Genomic DNA, 25,604 nt, shown 5'->3' with positions numbered 1-25,604 from the left:
CAGTCTGAATTTGAATTCAGGTGATTACAACCTGCTTGTACTGGTGCCTCAAGAAGCTCACAAGGAGAAACTAATTTCCTAACGTGCTCCTAGCTAGAAAACTGCTAGTTTAGGTTATCTGGTTTTGCTGATCTACTCTTCAGGAAAACAGTAAGAAACTACACACATATAAAATCAGCTCTCAGACTTGTACAAATGCAAAAACACAGTGAAATAATACCTTCCAGTCTAGATGATCAAAGGAAGCTTGGGAGGTACATACTCCCAGGCTAGCAGTACTCAGCCCAATTGCTTTGATGATCGGAAGCAACAACTGCTGGAATTTACTCCTTTCAGCCTTTTGGTTTGTTTGCTTTTTGCTTTTCATTTACAGAAAGCTTGGTTGTGAGGGAAGTTTGTTCTCTACATGTCTGAGAATCACAAAGATGAGAAGTTTTGAGGCTTTTTGCTTAAATTTGGAGCAAATGCCTCGTTCAAGTGCTCTTTCAAATGACAGCTGGTTTTAGATGGTCTGGACTTTTTGGATGAAAGGGTCTTGGAAACTTCTGGTTATGTAAGAACTCACAGAGAAAGTTGGCTCTTAAAAAATACTGCTTACATTATGAAACAGATATGAGGAAGTGATGAAAGCTGGAATAGTATCCTTCTCAACAGGTGGCCCTGGGCAGGATATTCCTCACCATTTACCCTATAAGTAAGCATTGGATTAGGAAAAAAGCCTGCCCTGGGGAAAGACACAAGACTAACGAGGGAAAGTAATCAATCACCTCACAGTATCTGTCAATCTGTCTTCCACGTACTCAAACCAAAATAATCTGAACAGGCACACAGAAACCTTAATGGGACTTGAACACTAGCCAACTCCCATAGCTTTTCTGATACCACCACCACCGTATACATACAAGTGAACTCCGCAGAAGGAAAAAAAAATCAATTCAGATAAAGTAAAATAAAAATTCACGTTCATTACTGTGATATCTTCTTGTGTACACCCTCCCACCTTACACCCACACATTCTCGAGTATGCATCCACACGCAGCCTTCAGCTGCCTGACCACACACAGAGCTATTTCTCTCCCATGGGGACTCCTGCCTTGTAAGGGCAATACACTGATAACACACAGCTGGGAAGAAATTTCATTATCGTTTCTCCTGGTTGTTCAAATCATCCCCATACTTTCCTCACTGTTCCAAGAAAAGAACCACTATGTCCCTAACAGGCCATTAATTTCTATGGTAAGTGCAGTACAGCCTAGCTTTTAATATATTTTTGCTGAGTGGCATCCATAGCAATAAATAAGGTGGCACCAATGACGAAGGGAAAATGGTTAAAAATTAGCCTAAAAATAAGCTAGTCAGCATTGAAGTAGAAACAGGGTCATGGCCTGCTCAGATACCGATCCCTACTTTGCATTCACTACTTTACCAGGAATTTTGCACGGCTTGTCAGCCCAGAAATGGTGGGGATTTGGGTGGGTTGTTTCGGGTTTTTTCCCCCACAATCCAGCTTGTGGGTTAGGCTCTTCCTCTAATGTAGTATTTAGAGCAGTTACTCAAGATCTTTCTTCCTTGTAATTTCTCCCTTACCTGAAGGAATTCAAATTGGTCTTTTCTACCCCCAAGGCAAAAGTTTCCTAAGCAGAAGTTATCAGTTCTTCCTATCTAAGCTGTGCTGTTCTGCATGAGCTAGTTTCATATTTATAGAAAAGAAACCAAGACAGATTCTGTGCCTACAGGGGAGGAAAACCCACCTGAAAATAGGGACAGCATTCCAGTCACCTCCAGCTAATGCTCAAATGTTTGAAATATTCACTGGAAACAAGATTTAATCACAGCTGAATTAATTCTACGCTCACGTATTCTCTGTTTCTCTCCTGCCAATCTGGCCAGCTACACCAGTAAGACTCCAGTCTTATTCCGTCTCCTCCTTCCCCCACACCCTGAACACCCTGATATATAAGTAAACAGCACAGTACAGTAAATACCTTACTCAACATGTCACTTTAAACTCTTGAGACAGCACCACACCCGATCACAAGATTGCACAAAATACTGGTTCTCGTAGGCCATCTAGTGGTAAAAGCAGAATAGTACAAAAAGAAACCGATTTCAAACTTTTCCTTCTTAAAGACGATTTAACATAAACTGCAAGACACACAGGGTTACTTTGCTGATCAACGGACCTTTTGCCTCACACACGGCAGCAAGCAAGATGATTAGGCTCATAAGCCATACTCTGAGTAAGATAACAGTATGGCCACAGGCTCCTTTTCTTCTCTCTCCAGCATTAATCCTAAAAAGTATGTTAGAAGTTCTGTCTGAGCAATGGAAAACTGTATTAGTAATCACTCAGAGCAGAGAGGAAGTCTACTGCAAGTTCTTTAAAACAAATTTTCAAATCCTTTATTTTGTGTGTTCTAGCCAATTCTGGGTTCCTGTAGTTTGCTTCTGACTGGAAAAGAACTTGACTTGAAGATGTCAGGCATCATAAGGAACAGAAGTTCTCCCACTGAACACTACAGACAGCAGTTGTTTTGCTTACACTCTCAGAGCCCTGAGAGCATCCACTGGTTCTGCAACCCCTTCCCACCTTCGCAAGGGTTTGGCCGCCCATGTATGTGCAAGCAAGCTCTGACACTCTACACCTGGGATAAGCCTGCTGTGAAAAGGCTGCGTGAGTAGAGCTGTGGGAAGCCTTTTTGAAAGCTTCTGCCCCTTGGCTCAGCAGCTGCATTTAAGTGCATTTAAGCTCAGGCCCTGGGCATTGTCCCTGCATGAGCTGTGCTGTAGGTATGTCTGTGCCAGGCCATGCATCTCAATCACTTGCTGACGTGACCACGGCAGCCTCTTCATTTGTGACTGTCACAGATGGAAGTAAAAAGACTGGGAAAAAAAATGTGACTGTTAATGCTTTATCCATGGTATCTCTAAAAGAGAACAAAACCCACCCATCTGCCTGAATAAAAATTTATTTCACGTATCATAGAAATTCATGGACACCATCAAATAAGGCTTTGCAAGATTTAAGGATGTAAAGGAAAGACACATACAGATTCACAATATACACACTGCTCTCCCATCATATTACACAGTATTACTTGTAATTACACATTTAGGAACTAATTGCCACCATTGCAGTTAAAAGACATTTCACTTGCAAGACTGACCCCTGTTTTTAAGGCTTAATCCTGCCCTCCTTACTTAGGAAAATTCTTAGAGCTATTCTGAAGAAACAGCCTGAACAAGAAGTAGAAGACTAGTCTTGGTTTGTATCTTAGCTGCTACATTTATATGCAACTGTAGAGCATAATTCTCTTCTTACACCTGGTTCTACTCATCCATCAGCTAATAAAGTTAGCGTTACGAAGTCACCTATGTTAAAAGCGAGTTCCATTTACTGAATTTGGCTGATGTGACAAATGTAGAAATAGTCTGCAATATCACATTTAATTTGTAATTACCTGGTAGCGTATTTCTGGTAGTCACAGTTAATGTTTCCTTATAGTTATGTAGTTGTTCCATGATAAAGAACAAGTTAGAGAGTCTTTTACTTCAAAAACCTGAGAAATGTACCAGCTTTATTCAGATATGGTACTTGAGAGTGTAAGTTACTACAACACAAAGCTGAGGTATAAACCTGAATTCTTCATAAAATCCAAAGCCCTATTGATGTTAACAGAGTTTGGAAGCTGTGCAATACAGTAGTTATATTTGATTGTCTCATCTTAGTTTGGACATCACACAAAACAAAATTTTCACTGTGTGCAGCAAACCAAAGATGAAAAAAAAAGAAGTTATCACAGTGTATTGAATGCAACTGCTGTTACCACATTATGTCAACATTAACAGGTTTTTCATATACATTCATCTGCTGTTTTAATTATAGCAGCATTAAACTATTCAACAGGACAGAAAGAAACTACTGTCTTTACTAAGTTAATGACAAACTACCTCTTGACTCAAAATGAGAATTCTATCCAGTAGATACAGAAAGTCAGACTATGTAAAGAAAAAACTAAGCTTACATTCCTTTAAATACAAAGAACTGGATGTTTGCATCTCGTATCTGCCTTTTGACTTGGGTTACTCTCAGAGGGATTCTTGGAGGATATATAAAACCAAATATGAAGATAATAGAGAATGGAATCAGCACTTAACTATGCCCTCCAAATTTTCTTATTTTACCTGATACTTGCAATGCCTAGTTTACGCTGCATCCTTGTACTTACGTGGACTTCACACGGCATAAGCACTCCAAACAATGCTGAACTTAAAAGAGAAACAGTTTCACAAATGGGATAACACGTGTGCTTTTAGACAAAAATGTCTCTTTGCTCTCATGCTTCCTTACTATTTTGGTCAATTTTTCAAACAAAATAGTCCCTGTCAAGAACTTGGTTACATACACACATTTACAACAAACCCAAGAGTCTCATTTGTTAAATATGATTTGAAAATGACAGGATTTTACTAAGCAATGTATCTAAGCCTTCAGTGCTACCATAGTCCACAACATTTTACAAAGATAACTCTCATATTTTAAAAAATAAGAACACTGTGTTTTCCCTTGTACTAAGCTTGATTACTTCCCAGTTTATAAACATAAACAAGGCCTCTTCCCTTGAAGAAAAATGTACTTTTCTTTAGCTTGCATTTAAGTGCAATCTAAGACAATTATTATATTATTGAATGTAAATTTTTATATTAATGGTCCAACAGTACAGAAGAACAGTACAGAAGAAACACAGGATAAATCATTGTAAAGGAAGAGAACTATTCTGGCTTTCTATCACATGCAGTGCACTATATCAGCTTAATTACACAATATTGGCAAATAATTCCATTTATAAATAGTAACACTGCACCTTTGACATGATACTCAATCGAAAAAATAGATTTGTTGAAATGAAGAAAATGTTCCTGTATAAACTGGAATATAATTATAAATCAATTCTTTTGTTTCCTCATCTTCACTGGTGAAATGGTGCAGGCTCTTCCGGGCTGTAAAACATTGTAAAAGTACAGATCACTTTACTGTTATCCTCCTTGACAGTATCTTTCTTGGCAAAGTTAATTTGATCCGTGTAGCATAACAGCAAATGGAATTACAGTAACTTGTATGTGAAGAACTGTGAAGACAGATCTTCAGAAAGCTGGTTACAGCCTATCCTATTACTGGGGAGGGAGAAATTCAATTATTAAAGCCAAGGCTGTACAAAAATATTTATCTGTAAGATTCTGGCAGTATCTACCATAGATACCAGTACTTGTAATACTGCAAGAAATGCAGAGTAGCAGCCTACTGAAAGTTGCAGCGCTAGCATAGACTGTGCTGGTGAGGACAATAAAAACTGAATCTTTGCCTGGTTTATCATGTTAGCAACAAGTTAAAATTAATGACAGATGGGTATGAAAATGGTATTCTGGTAGAATGGTTTAGTTATTAAGTGATCATAGATGAGTATATTTTTGCCAGTTGAAAACAGTTTATGTTTTTCATCCCGTGGTTTATTTTCAAAGTTAAGGAAGACATTCTGCCTTACATTAGCTAAAAACATCGATTACTCGTTGCAATGTTATGGTATGAAATACTCAGTAGGAACTGTACAGATTGCAGAGGTAATGAAGAATAGCTTATGATTTAGTATGTGAGATGGGGGGTATACACATACAGTTCACTGACAGAAGTTTTCTACTAGAATTGAAGGTCAACAGATCCAGAAGAACTCCCGTGCACTGTTTCTCAATAGGACTCGGAAGCAGAGCTGGCACTTATTTTGCCACATTTACTTGGATAACGGCCTGAGCAAACTTACATCTGCCTGTAGTACAGCGTGCAGACAGATTACTAGAGAATGTAGCAAACAAAAATAGAAAAAAATGCTGCATTCCAGTATTAGACTACAAGAAAAAAGGCTCATACTATACTTTCTCCTATTTTCCCCTTTATGTTTGCCTCAGTCTCCCATATGTACCTTATAAAAAAAAAAAAAAGGAAACTTAGATACTGACAAGGAATTTTACATGATATTGCTCCCTTCTGGCAAAGGAGAGTAGGACTACATTGCACAAAAAAGAGCCTTGAACTTGTAACAAGCACAACTTTTATTTCCACACTCTCGTTGACCAGGTCAGCACAAGTTGCATTTCTTTAAATCACTGTCTGCTTTCTCCAACTAGTTGACTTTTGATTAGAGATCAAATCTAGAGACCCAACTAAATCAGGTTATTATGTCCTTCATAGCCCAAATCAATCAGGTAAGAAGAGAATTTCATAGTCAATTTAAAATACGAAAATGGTATTTCAGCAGAATAGTTTAGTAAGTATAAACAAAGGAAAAAAGTAAGTTTGACCCCTTCAAATACTCCTGTATTTATATCCTACTTAAGACCAGAAGTTTCATGACTTATCACAATTTTACACTTACTAGTATAAAGTGTGAAGGGTATAAACAAACAAATTGGAAGCTCTGTAAAATTCAAAAACTTCTTGTGCTGTCTACAGAATGTAACTGTTGGGCACCATATGGCACACCTTTGATACGTCCATATACTGGCCAAGCAGTATTTATAATCTTGGTGCATATAGTTTGCAAGCAAAGCTGAGAATACATTGAATAACTGTAACTTAGTTTGGGACTGAGGAAACCTCTGGAATTATGAGTAGAGTACTTTTTTTCATTCATCATCTCTGTGCAAGGGAAGCTAAAATGTTACAGTGATCATTTGAACTGGTAGAGAGTCACACTACAATGCTTTTGAGCCAGTCTACTGAAAAGAGTTTGCGGAATGCCAGACCTTTTGATGTCCCTTTTACTAAGCCATTCTATTTCTAGTATCCCTTGGTTTTTTATAAGCCTATAAAGCTTGCAGAGTAATCTTCTCAGAAAGCAGCAAGATGTACTGAACTTTGACAGCTGAAAAAGAGGTCTGTTGTCTTCAAAGATTTTCACTAACGCTTCACTCTAAAAAACTACATTTATAGATAGTAAACTTTTTACCTTCATTAACAAAGAAGTCAGCTATATAATATGCTGCTTTTACAGCTGCTGGGGAATGTGGAATGCCTGGTGAATTCTTCCACTCAAAAGGACTTTTCTCTGGATGCCACTGGACGCCATAAATTGGATATTTGTATGCTGCAACAAACAAAGCATGTAAGCAAGGTCTATGCTTTAAGAATTATGTGCTTAGTCTTACTGCAAAAGAAACTCAAAGGATAAGCTGCAAAAATACCTCATTTATCAAGTTTCACAAAAGATTAAACAGGAAGTTGAAACTCTTAAATAGTGGAACTGAAGAAAAAAAAGGATATTGTAAAAGAAGAGTCTCATTCCATGCAAGCAGATTTTTGTACATCACCTTTTAGATTATTCATTTCAGAATTGATATATATACACACTAAAAAAGAATGGTACAAGTGTATCAGTCTCAAAACTTCCTACCTACTGCCACTCAACATACAATGTTCCCAGCCACACAGGATACCCCTGGCAGTTCCAGGGGCAGATCCAAGTCTTAGGATCTCCTCACAGGCCCAGTCAGTCCAGGGGCAGCTCCCATCTGCTCTGTGCCAGGCCTCATACAGAGAGGGGGAAGCCAGTCCTTAACTCTTAGAGAGAACAGCAGCACAGCAGCTGATGACTGCTCTGTGATAAACCGCTCGCAGGCACAGGAGATGTCTGTCATTAGCCTAATCAGGTTTTCTGATCAAACTGCTATTCTCTTCTGGAGGACAGCCAGCATGCCATACAGAAGAATCCCATGGGCTGACAGCTGAGCCTTACTGAAGGGCTGCCAGCAGTGTGCTGGTCAAGATAAGCCCATCTCTAAAGAGGCAACGTGTTTCTTGAACTGAGCAAGCCTAGTGCAAAACATACACAACAGAAGTAATACAAAAGGCTTTGGAGCGGGGAAATTAGCAGTATTGCTGCTAAAATAATGACGGATGTTGCTGTCATCTCAGCACCCTGAATTGTTCTTCCCATACAGCAGATACAGACACAGGAATGCAAGCATAAGCAGACAGGCAGAAAGCAAGGTGCAACAGAGGCACGCTGCGCTGTAGAGGGATTTAGCTACTACAGGACAAGTGCCGTACTCTTCACATCACAGCACTCAAATATTCTAGTACTGAAGTGTAACAGCATCTGGGAGGGGAACAGCGGGTGAGGGAAGTAAGTAATTAGGCTCACAGACATGTACTGAAAAGGTAAAATATCCCTACAAACAGAATATGCTTCTCACAGCCAGAGCACTGACAGAGCTGATGCTAACCCTGCTATTCTCACAGCAAGCTTGCAGCACAAATTAACATCAATGACACAAAACCTCTAAAGAATCAGTCTGTTTCAATCACAGCTTATAAAGGAAATTAATTTCCCTACCTTCCATGGTAGATATAAACTCCACTTCATTGTCGGTGTTAGTGGTCAGAACATTATAGAAATTATGAAGCTTTTCATTCTTTGTGAAATTCTGTGATAACGAGGGGGAGGGGGAAAAAGATGTTATTTGCTCATCTATTTCTAGTTTTAACAGAGCAAATGTGTTTGTGTTCAGGAAACAAAATGATCAAATACCTCCATGGAGAGGCTCCACATATGAAAGTTTGATGTCAATGGCTCAGTAGCAAATGCATGTAATACATCGTCAGGGAAGTTCTTGAATAATCTGCTGTCTTTTGCAGCTATTACAAAGAAAAAAGAAAAAAATTATATTGTCCGTTACACAAGCTGCTAACAGACGGACTAATACTGAACAGAAGACAGATACAAAAAAATACTGCATTAAACATTTTTTTCTGTAGCATAACTTTATGATTCTAGAATACACTGCAAGGAAAATCAGTGAAACAAGCTGCAACAGGTTTCCAACATGCTGTTACCACTGCCCTCCAGTCTTGACCCAGAGAGGACCCAATTTTGCTAGCTAAGTTCTCACTAAAAAAAGCATCATTCTTTGCTACTCATTTCAATGACCTTTCCTACATAATGAGCAAAAATGACAGAATTTGTGAATGCTGCATGGTATGCAGAGAAATTACTAACAAACGTAAAATATCAACACAGGCCACATTTTACCAGTGCTGCTGAGTGGCATAGCTCTATCTTAAGAGATCTCTCCAATTTCAATACTGTACAAGTGGGACAGCAATACTAATTCTCATCCTTAGGAAAGATGCAATTCAAAAAATCTAAAGTCACCTGCTCTCCAAGTTTGATAGGTTTTGGACCCCTGAATTTTGTTCAACTCTGTAACAAAAAGGGACCTAAACCCACATTATTTTTATAGGTCCAAATTACCAGATGACTCAAAGAGCCACAACTGTGGGGTTTGCCAACTGCTGTTGGTTTCAAATGGCTTGTGCTAACATCTCTGCTTTAGAAATAATAGAGCTGCACTAACTTTATAAAAACAGTTACAGCAGTTTAATAAGAAAGAATTTAACAAGATAATAATCAGAAACCTCCCGAACATTGACCTCGCATATTTTATCGTGACCAAAACAAAACCTCTCAGCAAATCTCAGACATGAGACGTACCTGAGGTAAAGTTCAGTGGGAGTGCAAAACCATTTGTCTTGGTGTTAACAAGTAAAACTTCGCCACTTGTGAGATATGTAAGCTCTTCATGTCCAAGACACGTTCCCCATACTGGGAAATAATCACCATTGTCATTAGCCTTCAAAATAAAAAGCAACAACATCAGGAGAAAGTACTCAAGATTCACAGAAAGAAAACCGAAGACAATTTCGGATTCTTTTTGCTTTCTATTATGTAGAGAGAAGAAAAATTACTACAGCAGTACAAATTCCTACAGGAGGAATTATAACAGTTCAATTACAATTGAAATAAACACAGACTCCCTTAGTTTTTCTCTTGAAATATGAAGGCTAGGGAATATACACATGTCCATTAAAGCTGTAAATTAAGCTTAATGTTGATAATAATTTGACAGTTCTGTTCTACAAATAAGCAATGTTGAGAGCAGCCTAAACAAACCACAAAATTACTACATTTCTATAAAAAAGGCAATCATAAGAAGGGACATAAACCACTTTGAGGGAAAGCCTATTCATTACAATTCACACTTTCACATGAAGCACATTATGATCACATGGCAAGGGCCCTTTGCAATGTCTGTACACCTGTGCCCACCTACCTGTCTTAAGAAAATATAAATCCTATTACTAGCATAGCTATGGTCTTAAATGACATACTTATATGCTTGTTTAACTTGTAGGTTTGGACATGTTCCAGAAAGATAAATTGTGAGCTTAGGCAACATAAAAAAGCAGCAACTATTTTCAAAATACAAAGATAAAAATTGACAGGCAAGCACTAAAACAAGAGAAAAAAGCAAAAAGGAGGTAAGGAAAGCAAAAAAAGACAACACAACCAACTTCTTGTCACTTAACTATATACAGTGCATACACACAGTGGAAATTTGCATTTTTGGATGTTTTATTGCTGATAGGAAGCTCATGTTAAGAGACTGGGAAGTTTCAGAACTGCTGACCTTGTGAAATCAGAGTAGTCTTTCTTAACTTGTTTCTAAACATTTCTAAGTTATGCATACCACACCCACCCCCTGCAAAGAGTTGCTGCTCAGAAGCCATTTTTGAGAAAGCTGAAATTACAGGCTTCGAGTAAGCATGTTACCCTACTGCACTACTGATAGTATGGTAATAAAAGCCCATGTAACTACTACTTCTCAGAGCAAAACACGGAAGATTTACAGAAAGAAGGCTAACAGTACTGCAGAGTCTTCATGACCACCTATCACGCACTGCTAGACACAGGACTTGCAATTCCACTGTCCGTCTGTCATGTAAGTGAGGAATACAACCACTAAAGGCAAAAAAATAGACTAGTTTAAGATCAATTACAACTGAACCATAAACATTATGTGGTCCCCTCCTTTCTCTTTTAATAAACTAATATTAGCTGGGAGGCTGAGCACATATTAAACAACATCCAAGATATCACATTTTTACAACCAATTTAAAATCTGGAAAACAGTATTTCATTTAGGGTTTTGCCTAGCTAGTGAAATCCTGTTGGCTTGGATGGGGATTTCCATTTCACATTCTCCCTGTCTCCCTCTCCCTCTTTTAATGCAGAGCCAGACCAAGTCATTTCACACTGCGAACATTTGCAAACAAAGAGAAAAGGAACCCTCGTAAGTCTTATAAAAAACATCAATTTCAGTCAATTTTGTACCTGCTAATATACTCTTAACTACCGTAGCTTACCTTACATTAGTAAAACTACAGTATTTTATAGTGCTAATTAAGCCTCAAAAGATTAAAACTGAAACACACAGTCATCCCAAGTAGCACAGAGAAAAACCCCAACTTACTAGTAAGGGTTACATATGATGAACTGAGAATTATTTTCTGCCTTTCACTCACCTGAAGTACACATACCATCTAATAAACCTGCCTCTCTGATCACAAAATTGACATATGCAATTCAGTTATTCATTGTGAAGTGTAAATAGTATTTTGTAATAGCAGCGCAAGCACACAAAACCCTTGCCCAATACTGAATAAACAGGCTGCACTTCACAGTGAGCACTTTGAAAGCGACAAACGGGATGAACTGTCTCACATAAAAGTTACATAAGTCTTTGCAAGATTCAGGTTTAAGGTTACAGACTAACAATCACCGCAAATAAAGATAGACAAAAGAGTAACAACATCGACCATAGGGACTGAAGAGTAGAAAACAATTAATTGCAGCAGCTGACTGGTCCCGTGAATGCCACTGCCTGCAGTTTCCTTGCCTGCTCTTGGAAAGTCGGCAGCGAGGGTAGAAGAGGAATTCCTCACTGCCAATGGACACTGCTACCATTGTAAGTTTCAGCCTGTCATACTTGTATATCTCTCTCTCTCATAACTGCCTCTTGGGCAACGTTTTCCAAAGTATGACTTCTGTGACAATTTTAATCAACGTTAGCTGAAAATAAAGTCAGTAAAGAGGAAAAAAGGAAGAAAATTTAAACTTTTATTAAAATTGAATACAGAAGATCCTTAAAAAAATCACAGGGACCGTATATAAAGCTCATTAAACATCCATGCCACAATGCAAATTTGACTTCAAAATGTGCTGATTAGTATCTGAAAAAAACCCACACCAAACCCCAACATCTTTTAAGCTCTAAGAGAATTAAATCTGCAATAAGGATTCAGAGCCTTTCTGATAAGCTTTGAAAGAAACAGCTTTTCCATAAATTCAATCTCTTCTTAATAAAGCTAACAATCATATAAATTATATAACTATTAAAAATAATATAACCTTTCAAGCATTTGTCCCACCTTCTTTTCATGTTATAAATTAAGCTAGTGTTTACTGTAAGAATCTGCTATATTTACAGGTACCAATGCATAGAAACAGGTTAAATGTTATGATGTGCTAATGTAGATCCCTCATCTGCACCTCCAAAGATATATGCAAATCTACTTACAGGTAAGAGAGAATAAAGGTGTTTCACTACTGTAATGTATGGGTGGAGGCCTTGATGTCGTATTACTGTAAATTGGTTTATTTGAGAGTCTCGCTAGAATTCCCTCTAAGTCTAAATTTCAGTTGTTTACACTTCTACATATGATTATGTTTACTATTAACTTTGTTCAACATCAAATGTCAATAGATACTCTGAGCTTTTGGAAAGCATTACTGTTACTTTATTGCAAGTTGCACACACCCATAAAGCCTCAGGTACAATGCATAAGTAATACCGTTCTCACTTGAAGAATTTGGGAGTTTAAGACCATGACACAACACAGAACAGGAGAGGGTGCCAGAAGTCCAAATCTTAAGATATTAAAAGATTTTTTTATGCAGAAGCCAGCAACAAGCTACTTATTGGGCTTACAGTTAACGCACTAGATGCCAATGTAAAAATATGAAAATATGAGCCTCTCTGTCATTTTGATCTCTGAACAGTGACAATAACAAGAACAGACTGTTCCTTAGTAATTAATTACCTCTAATGCCTTGTGGTAAAATATCTTAGCAACCCTGGAATATTCTGAAGTCTTAAGATCCACACCACCTCCTGGAAAAAGTACCCTGAAAGGCAACATCCAAGAATCTGATTAGCAATGGCGATCAAACTAAAGCCTGGACAACGTACACAGAGAAAGGTCTGACAGTGATTTTAAAGGTAGGATTCAGGTCTAGGTTAAGACACCCACATTTCAGAAACCTATAGATAGGCATCTAGACTTCCATTATGGACAGCAAAGATCTAGTCAGAAAAGTCAATGGAGACTCAGTTAGGTTTTCCAGAGCAGACACCTAACTGGTTGGAAGGCTGAACAGCCCTGTAGGGGCCACTGACTGTGCTGACTAGCTTGCCATTTATTATGTGAGTTCACACAGCTAGTGCGCAGGAAGACAGCTAAGTTTAGGTGTCTTAGCCTTTAACTGAATCATATGCTAAATCTGAGGTGTTCTACTGAAGAATGCTCACTATCATAAAGCAGTGACAGAGCCTAGTGCAACATCAGGAAGAGGAGAGTAAACAGAAAATACAGGAAGCATACAGATTTCAGCTGGTATACAAAAGGGTTGCTTGCCATGACTCCATCACACCCTGTCCTGACTCTTAGCTGGCTCTCCCTACCACTTTAAAATCCCGGCCCAATCTTAATTCATCCTGTTCAATTTCAGTAAAGAATTATTGTGGCCCTGGCAGAGCGCCCTTCTTATTACAGACAACACAGATCAAAAAGTTCTAATAAAAAGGAAAAAAAAGTACATTTCGCCATAACCTTTGGTCACACAGGATCTAACACAGCCAAAGTAGACAAAGCAATCTCAGGGACAATTTCAAAGAAAAAGCTCATGATCTTTTTCCACCACCAAAAAAATAAAAAAAAAAAAATCAGCAATGGCACTTCTCTGCGTGGCTCCCTAAACACAAATGCCACAAAGAAAAAGACTCAGTATTGTCTAGCAGAGATTTCACACGTACACATGATGGCACAGAAAGTAATCAAATACCATCAGAGACAGTAACATGAAATAAAGGAAGTCTCTTCTGGCTGTAACTGGAACAGTATCTGCAAAACTGACAGAAATTAATGCGTAAGCCTCCCTAACCCACTGCAACAGAACCTCAATTAGATTTATGCAAGCCACATCTATCAGTTGCTGACTTTTTATCAAAATGGCTGAATGATTCCCTCTACATTTCTGTGTTCTGGAAATGGCCACCCCTATCAGGGAGATACTATCAAGCAGCTAGAAACAACTAATATCTCAAATGATCCCAAGCATTTGCAGAGCAAGTGTGCATTTAAATCCTTGTGATCAGGTTTATTTTAAGATGAATGATGCACAGCGATCATGCAAAAGCCGCTAAGTATTTGACGGAAAAGTAGAGCAGCATTCACAAAAATATAAATCAGATTACTCTCCAGTGACAATATAGAAAATGAATACAGCTGAAGGTATTTTCAAAACAGATTACAGATTTCTACAAAGATCTAGTTAAGATAAATGAGGCAGTCCTTACCTGGAAAAGGTGGAAAATTCACTTCACCTGTTCCTTTTGTTCAAACCAAAAACTGGCCAACACTAATTAGGCAAAACAATTGTCATTTCTGCTAATGCAGAAAGGAAGTAACCCATTAAGTAGCAATGATAATGGCTTGACATTGTCATAGGCAGATTAAAATGCAACTGCCTATACTCTAGTACCTCTAACTGGTTAGAGCTGGAGACATACACTGTGCATTTCAAAGGCTGTCTCAGGAGTACGCTGCTATATTCATAAAATCCTGTCTCTACATGACTCTTCAAATAGTAATCATCAAATAATTTCCAACTGCAAAGAAACTGGAGCTAAGCTCTTCCAATGTGAAATGTCAATGTATCTCTTTCCTATTCTAAGTTTCCACAAAATGGAAAAAGCCCTTCCCTCCAGAGATCTTATTTGTTACTTACACACAGCTATATTGTGGAAGCCCTTAGCTGACAGTGGAGGGCAACAAGAGGAAACAGACCATTCTTACCCACCTACATAGCACAATCTAACTACCAGTCACTGCAAAGACAGAAGGATAAGGGAACTGGATCTACCTGCCTAACACCCTCTCCTGCATCAGCGTAGGTGGTTAGGTAGAAAGAACGGCAGACCCTATTGGTGAAAGTCCTTCTGGCAACCAAAGAGAGGCTGGCGGCAATGAGAAAAGGGTAAAACGATTAATTTTTTCTCCCATATGAGGAGCCACAGGAGAGAAAGTGTCACCGTCTTATACTTGCTTATATTGCCAGACTGTAAAGACCCACATCTCAGTGTACAGGGCATGCTGTGGAGCGTAAGAGGACAATGCCCTCTCGAGACAACCAGGTCTGAATCTGCAAGTTCTACGCATGTTGATTAACGTTCTAGTATATGCATAAGCTTAACAAAAATATTCATGGTTTAAGATGCTCATCTCATGACTACAAGTAGCCCAGTCACATGCTGTGGACTCCCATACAATCATGCCTGTGAAGTGTAGCATCAGCTGATTTAACTCTTCTAAAGTGCACTTTTAGCACAAGGCAAATATAAGAGGTTTTGACTTGGTTTAATCCAGTATTAAAATGTGCAATAATGTGATCTAATTTAACATATTTAAAATGCAGGAAGAACACATGGAAGGACAGTTGCTATAGTCAGCTGAAAAGTTAGAAGACCTAAGCCACAGAATTACAACAGGCAAGACGGACCATTCAAGTAGCAAGAGAGAAAGCACCCATAGAGAGAATAGACTGCAAATCAGAAACTTTTATGATAGAGGAGATACGGTGAGGCCTGGAAGAGGGAAGAAAGGGGGGATGAAACACCCAGTAAGTGCTTATAAGTATCAGACTTAAGGTGATCACTCAAATGAGGAAGAGAGAAAAATAAAATGCAGAGGAAGTGGTCTATTACACTTGTAAAATTGTTAACCACTATAACGCCACTTCCGTCTGCCTGCGGACAAGCACAAGAGAATGCCAAGATGAGCCTGGGCACAGTTGCAAATTATCTGACGTGTTCCTCAGGAAAAGAAAGGCAGCAGACCAACATCGGATGAAATAGTGCGCTCTCTGACTTAGAACATATTTACATGCCCACAGCGCTCAGCATAACTTCTCAAGACAGCAGAAAGACAGTGTTCTTGGGAATACAGCAGAGCTCAAAACCAGAACTATCAGCGCTGAAAACTTACCCATTAATAGAGTGGAATATTTTATCATATTCTTCATCTGAAAGATTTAATCTGGAAAACCAAAACCATATGAATTATACATTTTTTAACCACAAAAATATCACTGTTATTGAACAGAAATATGAGAGACAGAAAATACATAGAAAGCATGATTTAAACAGAGTAAACCAGACCCGAATCAAATTAAACATTTCACTTGAAACAGCTCAATCCACAAGACTGGAAATCGGGCCCTGGCAGATATGGTTCAGGATTAGGTACTCAAGACCCCTTTGCAGACACTTATTAAATTTAACATTTACATTAATAGTACAGTTATTATTTCCTGTAGACCGGCAATTCCGGTTTCCAACCGACTCCAACAAGGGCAGAGCTGTTAACAGTGTGTCACACCCATTGTTCAGCAAAAATATGGTTGAGGTGGAAAGATGAGAAACTCCTCTGCATCAGCAAACCAGTGTACTGGGTACACTCCTGCAGAATTGACACACTGGGTATATTCAAACATACAGCTTCGCTGCATCTAATTTTGATGCCAAAATTAGAAGCCTCCATTCGTCAGCGAAGCTTCAGGTCAGCAAGCATTCTGAAAGCTCCACCAGCTACATGAGGCACATTGGTTTCTAATTCAAGCACTTAACTGGTGCTCTTATTGGACTGTGTAGATACACCCAATTGTGATTTTCTGCAGCTGCATTACTATCTTTTGAAATTCTGACAATTGTCTTTTTAACATCTGATTTCAGTGCATTTACTATTTTATAGATAACTGTTAGCTATGAAGTACGGTCAGTTCCGTTACTTACTCTGCTACTTTTTACCTAACAACCAAAATAACACATGGAGTTAGTGAACCACAGTTTCAGCAGAACTGGACTTTGGTTTTTTCCAGGAGTACCGACAGCCTTCCTCCATTACTCGAATCCTAGGACTACAGAACCTGACAAAAGGTAGTATGTATACGCGTACCTAGGTATCTACTTGCGTTTGTGGTGCACTACACATTAGAATAAATACAGCCAACTTCAGAAACCACAGATGCAAACCACGGAGGGTAATTTTACAGGTAAAAAGAAGCATTTTCCAAAGAAATGTTATTATTGTAAGAAGAAATACTAAAAATGACATATTCCAGTTTGCTTTTATTCTGATTTCTAAAACTCCCTGCAAATTATACCATCTTAAAATAAGTCTTTGAGGAGCAATAAACACTCAGAAAAGCAATACAACTGCTTTCTGTGCCTATAAGATGATACCCTTACACTGAACTATTAATACCCATTTGCAAGGATATAAAAATTTACCTTATTGGCACAACTCGGGCACCGGCAGATTCCAAAAACTTCACATAGGAAGCTGCAATATAAGAGCTTCCAAATTTGTGGAACTTCTCAAAGTGACATTCCTGTGACAATATCCCTGAACGGTTCAATAAAGAGAATTAGCTCAATACAAACAGCCAACGCTACACGCTGAAAGAAGAATTAAACTCCAATTTCCTATACGCCAGGTTAAAGCATTCCGTTTACTGCCTGAAAGAATTACACACGCTACGACGATGGGGCACCGATTACGATGCCTAGTCACAAGGTACCAAATAAACACATTATCTGACTAAGGCTCACCTTCCCTGCTTTAACTAGTTAGTACTATAACTCCTCTTAAATCAGCTGTAGTTACTTTACGATTTTTAAGCCAAGCACGTATAGCGTAACGCTGCTTAGGCAAGCTTTCACCAGACCCACCCGCCGGGAGACCTTCGGCCCCGCGCAGCAGCCGGCAGGGCTTCACGCCAGCCTGAGCCCGCTCCCCGCTCCCGGGCAGGGAAGGCAGGTCCCGCCGCTGCCCCGGCCCGGCCGGTACCGCTCGCAGGGCACGGCCGCCCCCCGCTCGGCTGCCCCTTACCAATGATGGGCCTCTCGTTGCCCCCCGCCCGGCGGCCGCGTAGCACGAGCGCGGCGGCGCCGGCGCAGCGGGGCAGGAGGAGGAGGAGGAGGGTGGCGGCCGGGAGCGGAGGCAGCCCTGCGCGGCGCCCCATGGCCACGTCGCCCGCTGCCCGTCAGCCCTCGCCGCCTGCCCGCCCCGCCGCTGCGCTGCGCCGCACAGCGCCCGCCGCCCGCGCCGCGGGGCACGCCGGGAAACGCAGTTCCCGCGGGGCGGCGGGCCCGGCCCCGCAGGGGCCCTTCGCCGCGCCCCGGGAGCGCCACCCTCGTCTCACAAACACCGACAGGCGGGGCTGGTTCCGCTAGAAAAAGTTTATTAATAGAATGGTGTTAATCCATAAAAAAAATTACAAAAACCGTTGTGCATTACGTTGTGCTTGCAGTCAGTAGTAAATTACAGTTGCATCATTTAACAGCAGCTTGCTTTCTTTAGAGGCACTCTTGATATTCCTAAAGAACAATGCACTTGGAGATTTTTACCTTTTCTGTTGACACTACAGCTCAACGCTGCCATACCACCACTCATCATACTAATTAATACCTCTTCCATTAATTATGCAAATGTTCTAATTACCTGGTGTCCTTACTATTAGCAGCAACTGCAGTTACAGTTCCCACCTTCTATATATCATGTAAACATTAAGAAATAATAAACAGTTCATGAAAAAATAACTGCACTCAGTGCTCTGTCGTTATGCAAATATAACATCATTTAATAATAGATTCAGGATATTTTTTAAGACATTTAGAACTTCATATTCATAGTGCTGGTGTAGTCCCAATGAAGATTTTAAAAAAGCTACATTCTGTCCATCTGCATATACATATGCAATCACATGACGTCTCTGCTACATGAAACAGCAACGATGAGAGATCAGTTTCATAGGAAAAGTTTAAAATTTTCCCATTCGCTGCAAAACAGTTCAATCCTTTACGTGGTTTACATTCAAGGATTAAAACTGAAGAGCACAAAATTATGAAAATAGCTTCAGTTCTCCAGTTTGTAAGTGATTTGGAGCTTGAGATACACACTTGAAGAGTTGTCAGATGCCTGACTACTTAGTTTATTTTCCTACAGTGAAGAACTAGAGCTTCACTGAACTCCTCTATTTAAGGAGCTTTGTATTACAAAATAGTTCAATCTGAGAAAAAAAGATATATGAAATACACGAATATATGAAAATGTATCTGAAAAAATATTTCTTTAAATTTAGGCTCCGTATCAAAGACATCCTGAAAGAGAAGAATGAAAAATGCACTTAAGGAAATGAGGGAATTGAAAGAAAAAAAAACTAATTTAAATGCCTGTCGGTTTTGCAAGTACTTTGTACCTGGCATTGACCGTACCACAGCAGAAGGAACTACAACCAATGAGTACTCTGTGGGCCTTTCATAGATGTTTCCCTTGCTAATAATGAACAGTTTCCAGTGGCTTTTGCAACAACACAGTATTAATGATCATCTACCATAAGACATTTCTGATTTAATAGAATAGTCTCATTTCTCTCCCCTAAGCATGTAACATCCCAATGTCCTAAAGATCCCAAAATAACTGACATTAGCACTTCTAGCTGCCTTAGAAACAAAGCATTTGTTATGGATTCATTTATACAAAGACTCATATGGAATGCTTAAATATATAATGCTTATGCAAAGATCACTTAGCTTATTACAAAACAAGAGTTAAAAACTGGGCAAATGAATTCTAGCAGTTGGTATATTAACAGTTTTTAACAAAAAGCTGGGTGAAAAGTAAAATAATTGTTTAGATTATTAAATACTGGGGATCGCAGGATGATACTGCTATGTAATGTGAGTGACAGCTTTTTCACATGCAGTGTTTGTATCTGAATAATGTCCCTTAAAAAAACCAACAAACTGTTTTCAATAAGTATAAACAGATTATTATTTTTTCCTTACCCCTACAGAAATGAAGAAGAGGGCTCAACAAAAATTAAAACCAATTTCTTCCAGTGCCAAACAGAAGACAGACTGGCAAGTTGCCAGCTCCTTTTCTGAAAATAAAATCAAGATACTCAGCATCTTCTATGCTGAGGTCCAAAGTGACCTACAAGCACCCTTAAACCACGCAACAGGTATTTCTAAAGTTCAGATCCACAAAGGGTAATCTACTTCACCCTCCAAAACAGATACTGCTAACAGCTAAGAGCTCTTGACCTCTGTAGTGCTCTACAGTAGGAATTAAAGGTGACCGTAACTGGAGTTGCTCATAGCTTCTCCATAGACAGTATCTCTTTGAAGAAAGAAAATCAGAATTTTCAAGGTTGTTTTGACTCTTACCAGTTCCTCCTCCTGATTCATACTGTCCCTTGAAGAACAGGTACATGATGTTTTCCCTGTCTTCCTCTATAAAACTGGAAGATTACTGCGTTAATTAGCACAAAAAGGGAAGCTGCAAAAGCAGCACAAAGATCGACACAAATGTCTCACTATTGCTCACTAATTTTCAATTTGACACAAACTGACAAAACAGCCTTTTTCCCTGAGAATCAATCTAAAAAGCAGCCTCTTTTCACCCCTTGCAAATTAGCCTTGTAGTCATACTTCTGCAACAAACTAGTCTACCCCATTCACCTGTTCCTTTTTGTATACTATTATCTTGACAAGCCAAGATACAAGAGCTAAGCATAAGGTTCTGAACTACATTACTACAGCCGAGTTGTCTCCAAAGACTTAACAGGAGCAGTATCAGTCTCTAATATCCAACACACTACTCAGCTTTTTGGCATAGAAGTTAATCAATTACAAACAGTACTGCAAATATGTAGAACTCATTAATCTCTTCAGTCATACACACTGGTAAGACTCCAGTTAGTTTAAAGTGCAGTCAATCTAACAGTGCCCTGCAAAGACATACCGCTTTCATTTACAGTAATTTCACGTTACACAAAAGATTGCGTATTAAACTAATTTCCACTTTCAGGTGTTCAAGAATTGATATAATACTGTAACAAGGTTATTCCTGGGCAACCAGAGAAATGCTCTGAAGATAATCTGCAGATGCCATTATAAAGTCAGTCCATTCCTTGGCCAACTCTTCAATGGAGACTTCCTCCCCCCCATATTCCTGTGGGAGAATGCTGGCTGGGAAGTGTTCGGTCAGACTCTGCATGTAGTTAGTTCCATGCATATAGACCTAAAACAAAATATGAAAAGCATTTAATTGGGTATGAATTCTAGAGAACTGAGTGCAAACAAGCAGCAAAGAAACTCAGCCTAAGAGCTGAAGCCACCAGCTTGGTTTGACTAAACAAATGTACTTGTCCATAACGAGCTCCTTAAATGAAGAAGGAAGTACCACGTAAGCAAGTTTCCCATAGGAGCTCACAGTCCTGCTCAGTATCTGCAGCTTGATGAAGCACGGACTACAACCCCAGATCTGCATTTTATGCAGCTGTGAGCACTGGAGCTGAAACTAACTACACACTTGTTCCAGACGGGTTTAGCAGCACTGATAAGGGTACACACTACATCCGAACAGTGAGCTAAAGCACCGGAAGACTGGAGTTTGGTCTTGTCATGATAGGTATCATGTTTTTCAGTCATTTTCATGAACAGCACAGTGTTTGGCTCCTGGCCATTACTATCTGGTACAGTCACAGGTATTTAAAACCAACATTATGTAGTATGTAGGTAGGTTGAGACAGGTGCCAAGAAGGATATTCAAAAGAATCTGTATCTCAGTCCTTCCTTATGTTTCAGTTCCAGCTGAAATTAGATCCTGGACTACTCCTCCACTTTAACCCTTGTGATAGTGTAGTTCAGGTTCTTCTCTCCTTGCTTTATTGTAGCTATTTTGAAGACTTGTCCATTGCTTCCAGTCAGACACTTTCATAGGCCTCTGATTAACACTTGACAAGAAATTTCTGCAATTATTGTCACAGAAAAAGTGCAAGAATATGCACTCAAAAGGTAGTTGGCTGCCTTTTATTCTAACATTTCATCAGGTAGTAAAATACTAAGTGAATAATAATTATTCCTATGAAGGATGGGGAACTGGCCCTTAGAGGGTTTTTTTTTCAGATCATACCTGTAAACTCAAACCAACCTGCTTCTGTTCCATTCCATGAACTGGGATATCTGGTTTGTTTTCTTTCAAGCCTTTAATGTCCACCTGCCCTCTCTTCTGCTTTTGCAGTTCTAACCTGAGACATTCTGAGCCAAATCAGGTGTGTGTATGGGGGGGTTGCAGGTATTAATGTGAGAGAAGAAGGGCCACGGTATCAGGCTGCTGGAACATGCTCCCTTTTTTAATCATCTTTTGAGAGTGAGGGACTGTACAGGGCCACCTCTCTAATGTAAACACAACTGCTAGAAAAAGGGGACTGCCAAATAACAGTTAACAGTGACCAGAAAAAACTGGATTTACTGTCCCGGAGTGCAATGGCTACTGCAAATCCACAAGATCCACACGCTGAAACAAGGGGGCTTCAGAGTGGAAATAATAGGCAGGGCTGCTTATTTGTACCTTAGTCCTGTGTTAGCTGGCACAAAAGGAGGTACTGTGAAATGCTGAAACGTCCAATATTCTTCCTATGCTACAATAAACCAGAATACTTGACATGCTTTTCCATCCAACTACAAACAGGTTTTCAGATTTAAAACTGCAATAGAATTTAAAAAAACTAAGAAGCTATTTGGAAAAAAAATTTTTGAACTTAAGCCTGTCCTATTTTTGATGCATAAATGCCCCTGCTGGTCTTTCACAACTAAAAAGTTGTCTTCTTGGAGCATATCATCACTGTTCAGTAACAATTTCTCACTGTCATTTAAAGGCACAGTGCTAGGAGATCCAGGACCTGTTTCTTCCTAGTTCTTCGTAAGAATTGTTGTGTGATCTCAAGCAAATTATTTAACCCCTCTGTGTCACAGTGTTTTTTATCTTCAGAGTGGTGATAACGGCAACCACTTGCAACTCTCATGTTAGTGACAACTGCAAATGCTTTACAATTAGTTTCTGGAGGCCTCTATGGCACTAACACACAAAAATGATTTATGCTCTTCAGTGCTCAGGAGTGCCCAGATCCTAAGAGAAGTGCTACAGACTGTCATGTAAGGATTTTGTGGCAGAAAGAAATATTTGTGTGCACTCACCCGTTCCTTTATTTTTTCAGTGAGAAAAGGCTTAATTAGAGCGAAGACTGAGTGGAAGAATAAAGGCTCATTAATCAAGTGGATACCTCGAACTTTTAGAGGAAAGGAATCCTGTCAAAATATGTGAAAAACAGTGTAAGGAAAAGCAAATATTGGAAAGATTCTATTGTTAAGGACAAGTCTGTGAAAACTATCTAGTCCATAGGTTAGAGTATTCCTCCTGACTTTGCCAGTTCCTGCACTTTGGAGTGCTCTTAATTTACACTGCCCCAACAACACTTAGAAAAATCATATATATCCCATTAGGAGGAAAAATAAAAAAATCAGTAGGAGGAGAGGATATTAAAAAAAACCTAAACAACAGAAAATCAAACAAGAAAACCCTCACCCAACTGCACATAAGTAACATATTCAAAGCTTGTGCTCAGCCTTTCTTCGGAGGTACAATCCTTCACAATAGAGATTCTGCTGCTGATTTACCAAAAAGCTATCTAGCCATGTGCTTTCATTGGCGATTCACAGCCTGAAGGATAATATGCCAATATATATAAATATAAACCACTGAAGCTACTAACTTTCAGTTAAATAATTTATATTTATGATTTAGAGACAAGCCTTGAAATTACTGGGAATTTGCCCAAGCCAGAAGTTCAGCTTTACAAAAAGATTACTGTCATAATGAAAATAAAAATTGTATCTGCTATATACAGCCTTTATAATATGAAATACTTCTACTTGCATTCAAGATTCATTTAGAAGTCCCAGACCTTTGAAAGTTAAAAGAAAACACAGCAGTGCTCAAAGACAGCATTATGCAATGGGGAAATTATAGCTTCCATTCACATCCAATCTGATACTACCTCTGCAACCAGAGGATTTCTGCTAATATAAGTGCTACTTCTCACAAAAAATTCTCCCCACTAGTACAGCAGCTCATCTCACATAATTTCATGTACGCTTCTCATTCTTCTATAAGTAAAAAAACCCGAAACCCCACGTATTTCTTAAATGCAACTCCTTTTAGATTTTAATGTATGATAAAGACCTCAAAACTATCAGATTGTAGGTTTACTGTACATTACCATGTGTTACCGTATACTTAAGGTCTACTGTGATGTTTTTCACAAAACAATTTGGTTTTGCCAAGGGTAATAGATTTTGCAAGATGATGTCACTTACTACTCTTACTATGCTCTCCATTCCTTAGTACGTATTTCCTTTCTATTAACTTCTGTCACACAGGATAGTAATTTGCAAGACACATTTCTTAAGTAAAACACAGGGTTGAAACTAAGGTTCCTTAATTTTTACTTAAAAGCATGTTGAACAACACTAAGACAATCTTTTGGCAAAATACCTGAACCTAATTAAAGCAATGAAAGGAATCTGAAAAAAAATGAGTTTAACTTATTTCTCTTCTTAGAAAAGAACACTGGAAACACACAAATTTGTTGTCGTCTTTTTTCTTTTTTTTTCCCCAATAGCTATTAATAAGCACTGAAAAGCATGCAACAAATCTGAAATAGGTCAAGGTGGAAACATCATATTCAGAGAATTTCCTCGCTTGAGATAATGGATTGAAACCTTTAGATGCAATTGCAAATCCTGTTCTACCTCCTTTCTGCTCTATTTCAAAGTGAAAAAAATACTAGCAACTTGTTTACTACCTCAGAAATCAACTAAAACACTCTTAACTAGGCCTATTCTCATGAGATCTTGCCCAGAATCAGATGAACATCAAGATTTCTTATTCCAGATGTGAAAAGTTGGGAATACCTACTGGTTTCACTTAAGTTCTACAGCAGATACCAAAAAGGAAGAACAGCTGTAAGTTCTGACGCTTTGATTGAACTTCACAACCTTACAAAATCAGAGCAAGAGATTACCTCCCTCACTCATTTCCACATCACAAGCTAACAGTTTTATTATTGCTGACTTTCAATCTAAATTCTGAAGGAAAATGTGTTTATGGGACTATACTGAACCTTGGCTGTCTGTTCTCTGTCCCCTTCTTTTTTTCTTTTGTTCTTCCCCCTGAAATCCATTGGCGAAGTTCAACCAAATTTGACAGCAATGAACAAGTCTTAGACAATGAAACACCCACAAGCTTTGTGAAAAATAGGAATTGAGGTAGTAGTGAATGCACAAAATAACCTTCATGTTGAGGGGGCAAAAAGCAAGCAGAACATAAACATTATACATTCTGTTGGTAGCAGTTGGAAGATCATGTAGCATCATCCATGCTGGTAAAAAGTGAGTACTGTCTTGCTCTTAACTGCTCTTTGCGCATGCTATTTCTCATCCTCTCTAAGTGTCAGGGAAAAAAAGCT

At 39.0% G+C, this 25,604-nt stretch overlaps 2 protein-coding genes across 2 annotated transcripts in view; both read right to left on the bottom strand.

The window, feature by feature from the left end:
• Window positions 1-2,953: 2,953 nt before the first annotated feature.
• On the bottom strand, window positions 2,954-18,365 carry GGH (gamma-glutamyl hydrolase). The gene is made up of 9 exons (XM_080380284.1): window positions 18,122-18,365; window positions 17,521-17,635; window positions 16,217-16,267; window positions 12,995-13,079; window positions 9,546-9,684; window positions 8,583-8,689; window positions 8,388-8,478; window positions 7,002-7,139; window positions 2,954-5,001 (listed from the first exon to the last, which is right to left on the bottom strand). Exons 1-9 carry the CDS (start codon window positions 18,252-18,254, stop codon window positions 4,880-4,882), a joined length of 981 nt encoding a protein of 326 aa, XP_080236410.1. The 5' UTR covers window positions 18,255-18,365; the 3' UTR covers window positions 2,954-4,879.
• Window positions 18,366-18,456: 91 nt separating this feature from the next.
• The window catches only part of TTPA (alpha tocopherol transfer protein), a 43,287-nt gene continuing 36,139 nt past the window's right edge, over window positions 18,457-25,604 (bottom strand). The window contains exons 6-7 of the mRNA XM_080380285.1: window positions 23,275-23,385; window positions 18,457-21,316 (exon numbers count right to left, since the gene is read on the bottom strand). Coding sequence (XP_080236411.1) covers window positions 21,137-21,316; window positions 23,275-23,385 — 291 coding nt within the window. The 3' untranslated portion in view covers window positions 18,457-21,136. The remainder of the gene's footprint in view (window positions 21,317-23,274; window positions 23,386-25,604) is intronic.

This window comes from Falco punctatus (assembly GCF_963210335.1).
Source record: "Falco punctatus genome assembly, chromosome: 3".
NCBI lineage: Eukaryota > Metazoa > Chordata > Aves > Falconiformes > Falconidae > Falco > Falco punctatus.
Note: the sequence above shows the minus strand (reverse complement) of the source record. Positions and strands in the feature narration are given on the sequence as shown.

What these genes read in the sequence shown, in the direction of transcription:
- GGH (XM_080380284.1), bottom strand. Translation starts at nt 18,254, where the DNA reads ATGGGGCGCCGCGCAGGGCTGCCTCCGCTCCCGGCCGCCACCCTCCTC. An exon ending in GTTTATATCTACCATGGAAG is followed by an intron (nt 7,140 to 8,387) that starts GTAGGGAAATTA and finishes TGTTTGTTGCAG; the next exon opens with CATACAAATATCCAATTTAT. An exon ending in TGACTTCTTTGTTAATGAAG is followed by an intron (nt 5,002 to 7,001) that starts GTAAAAAGTTTA and finishes AATGTTTTACAG; the next exon opens with CCCGGAAGAGCCTGCACCAT.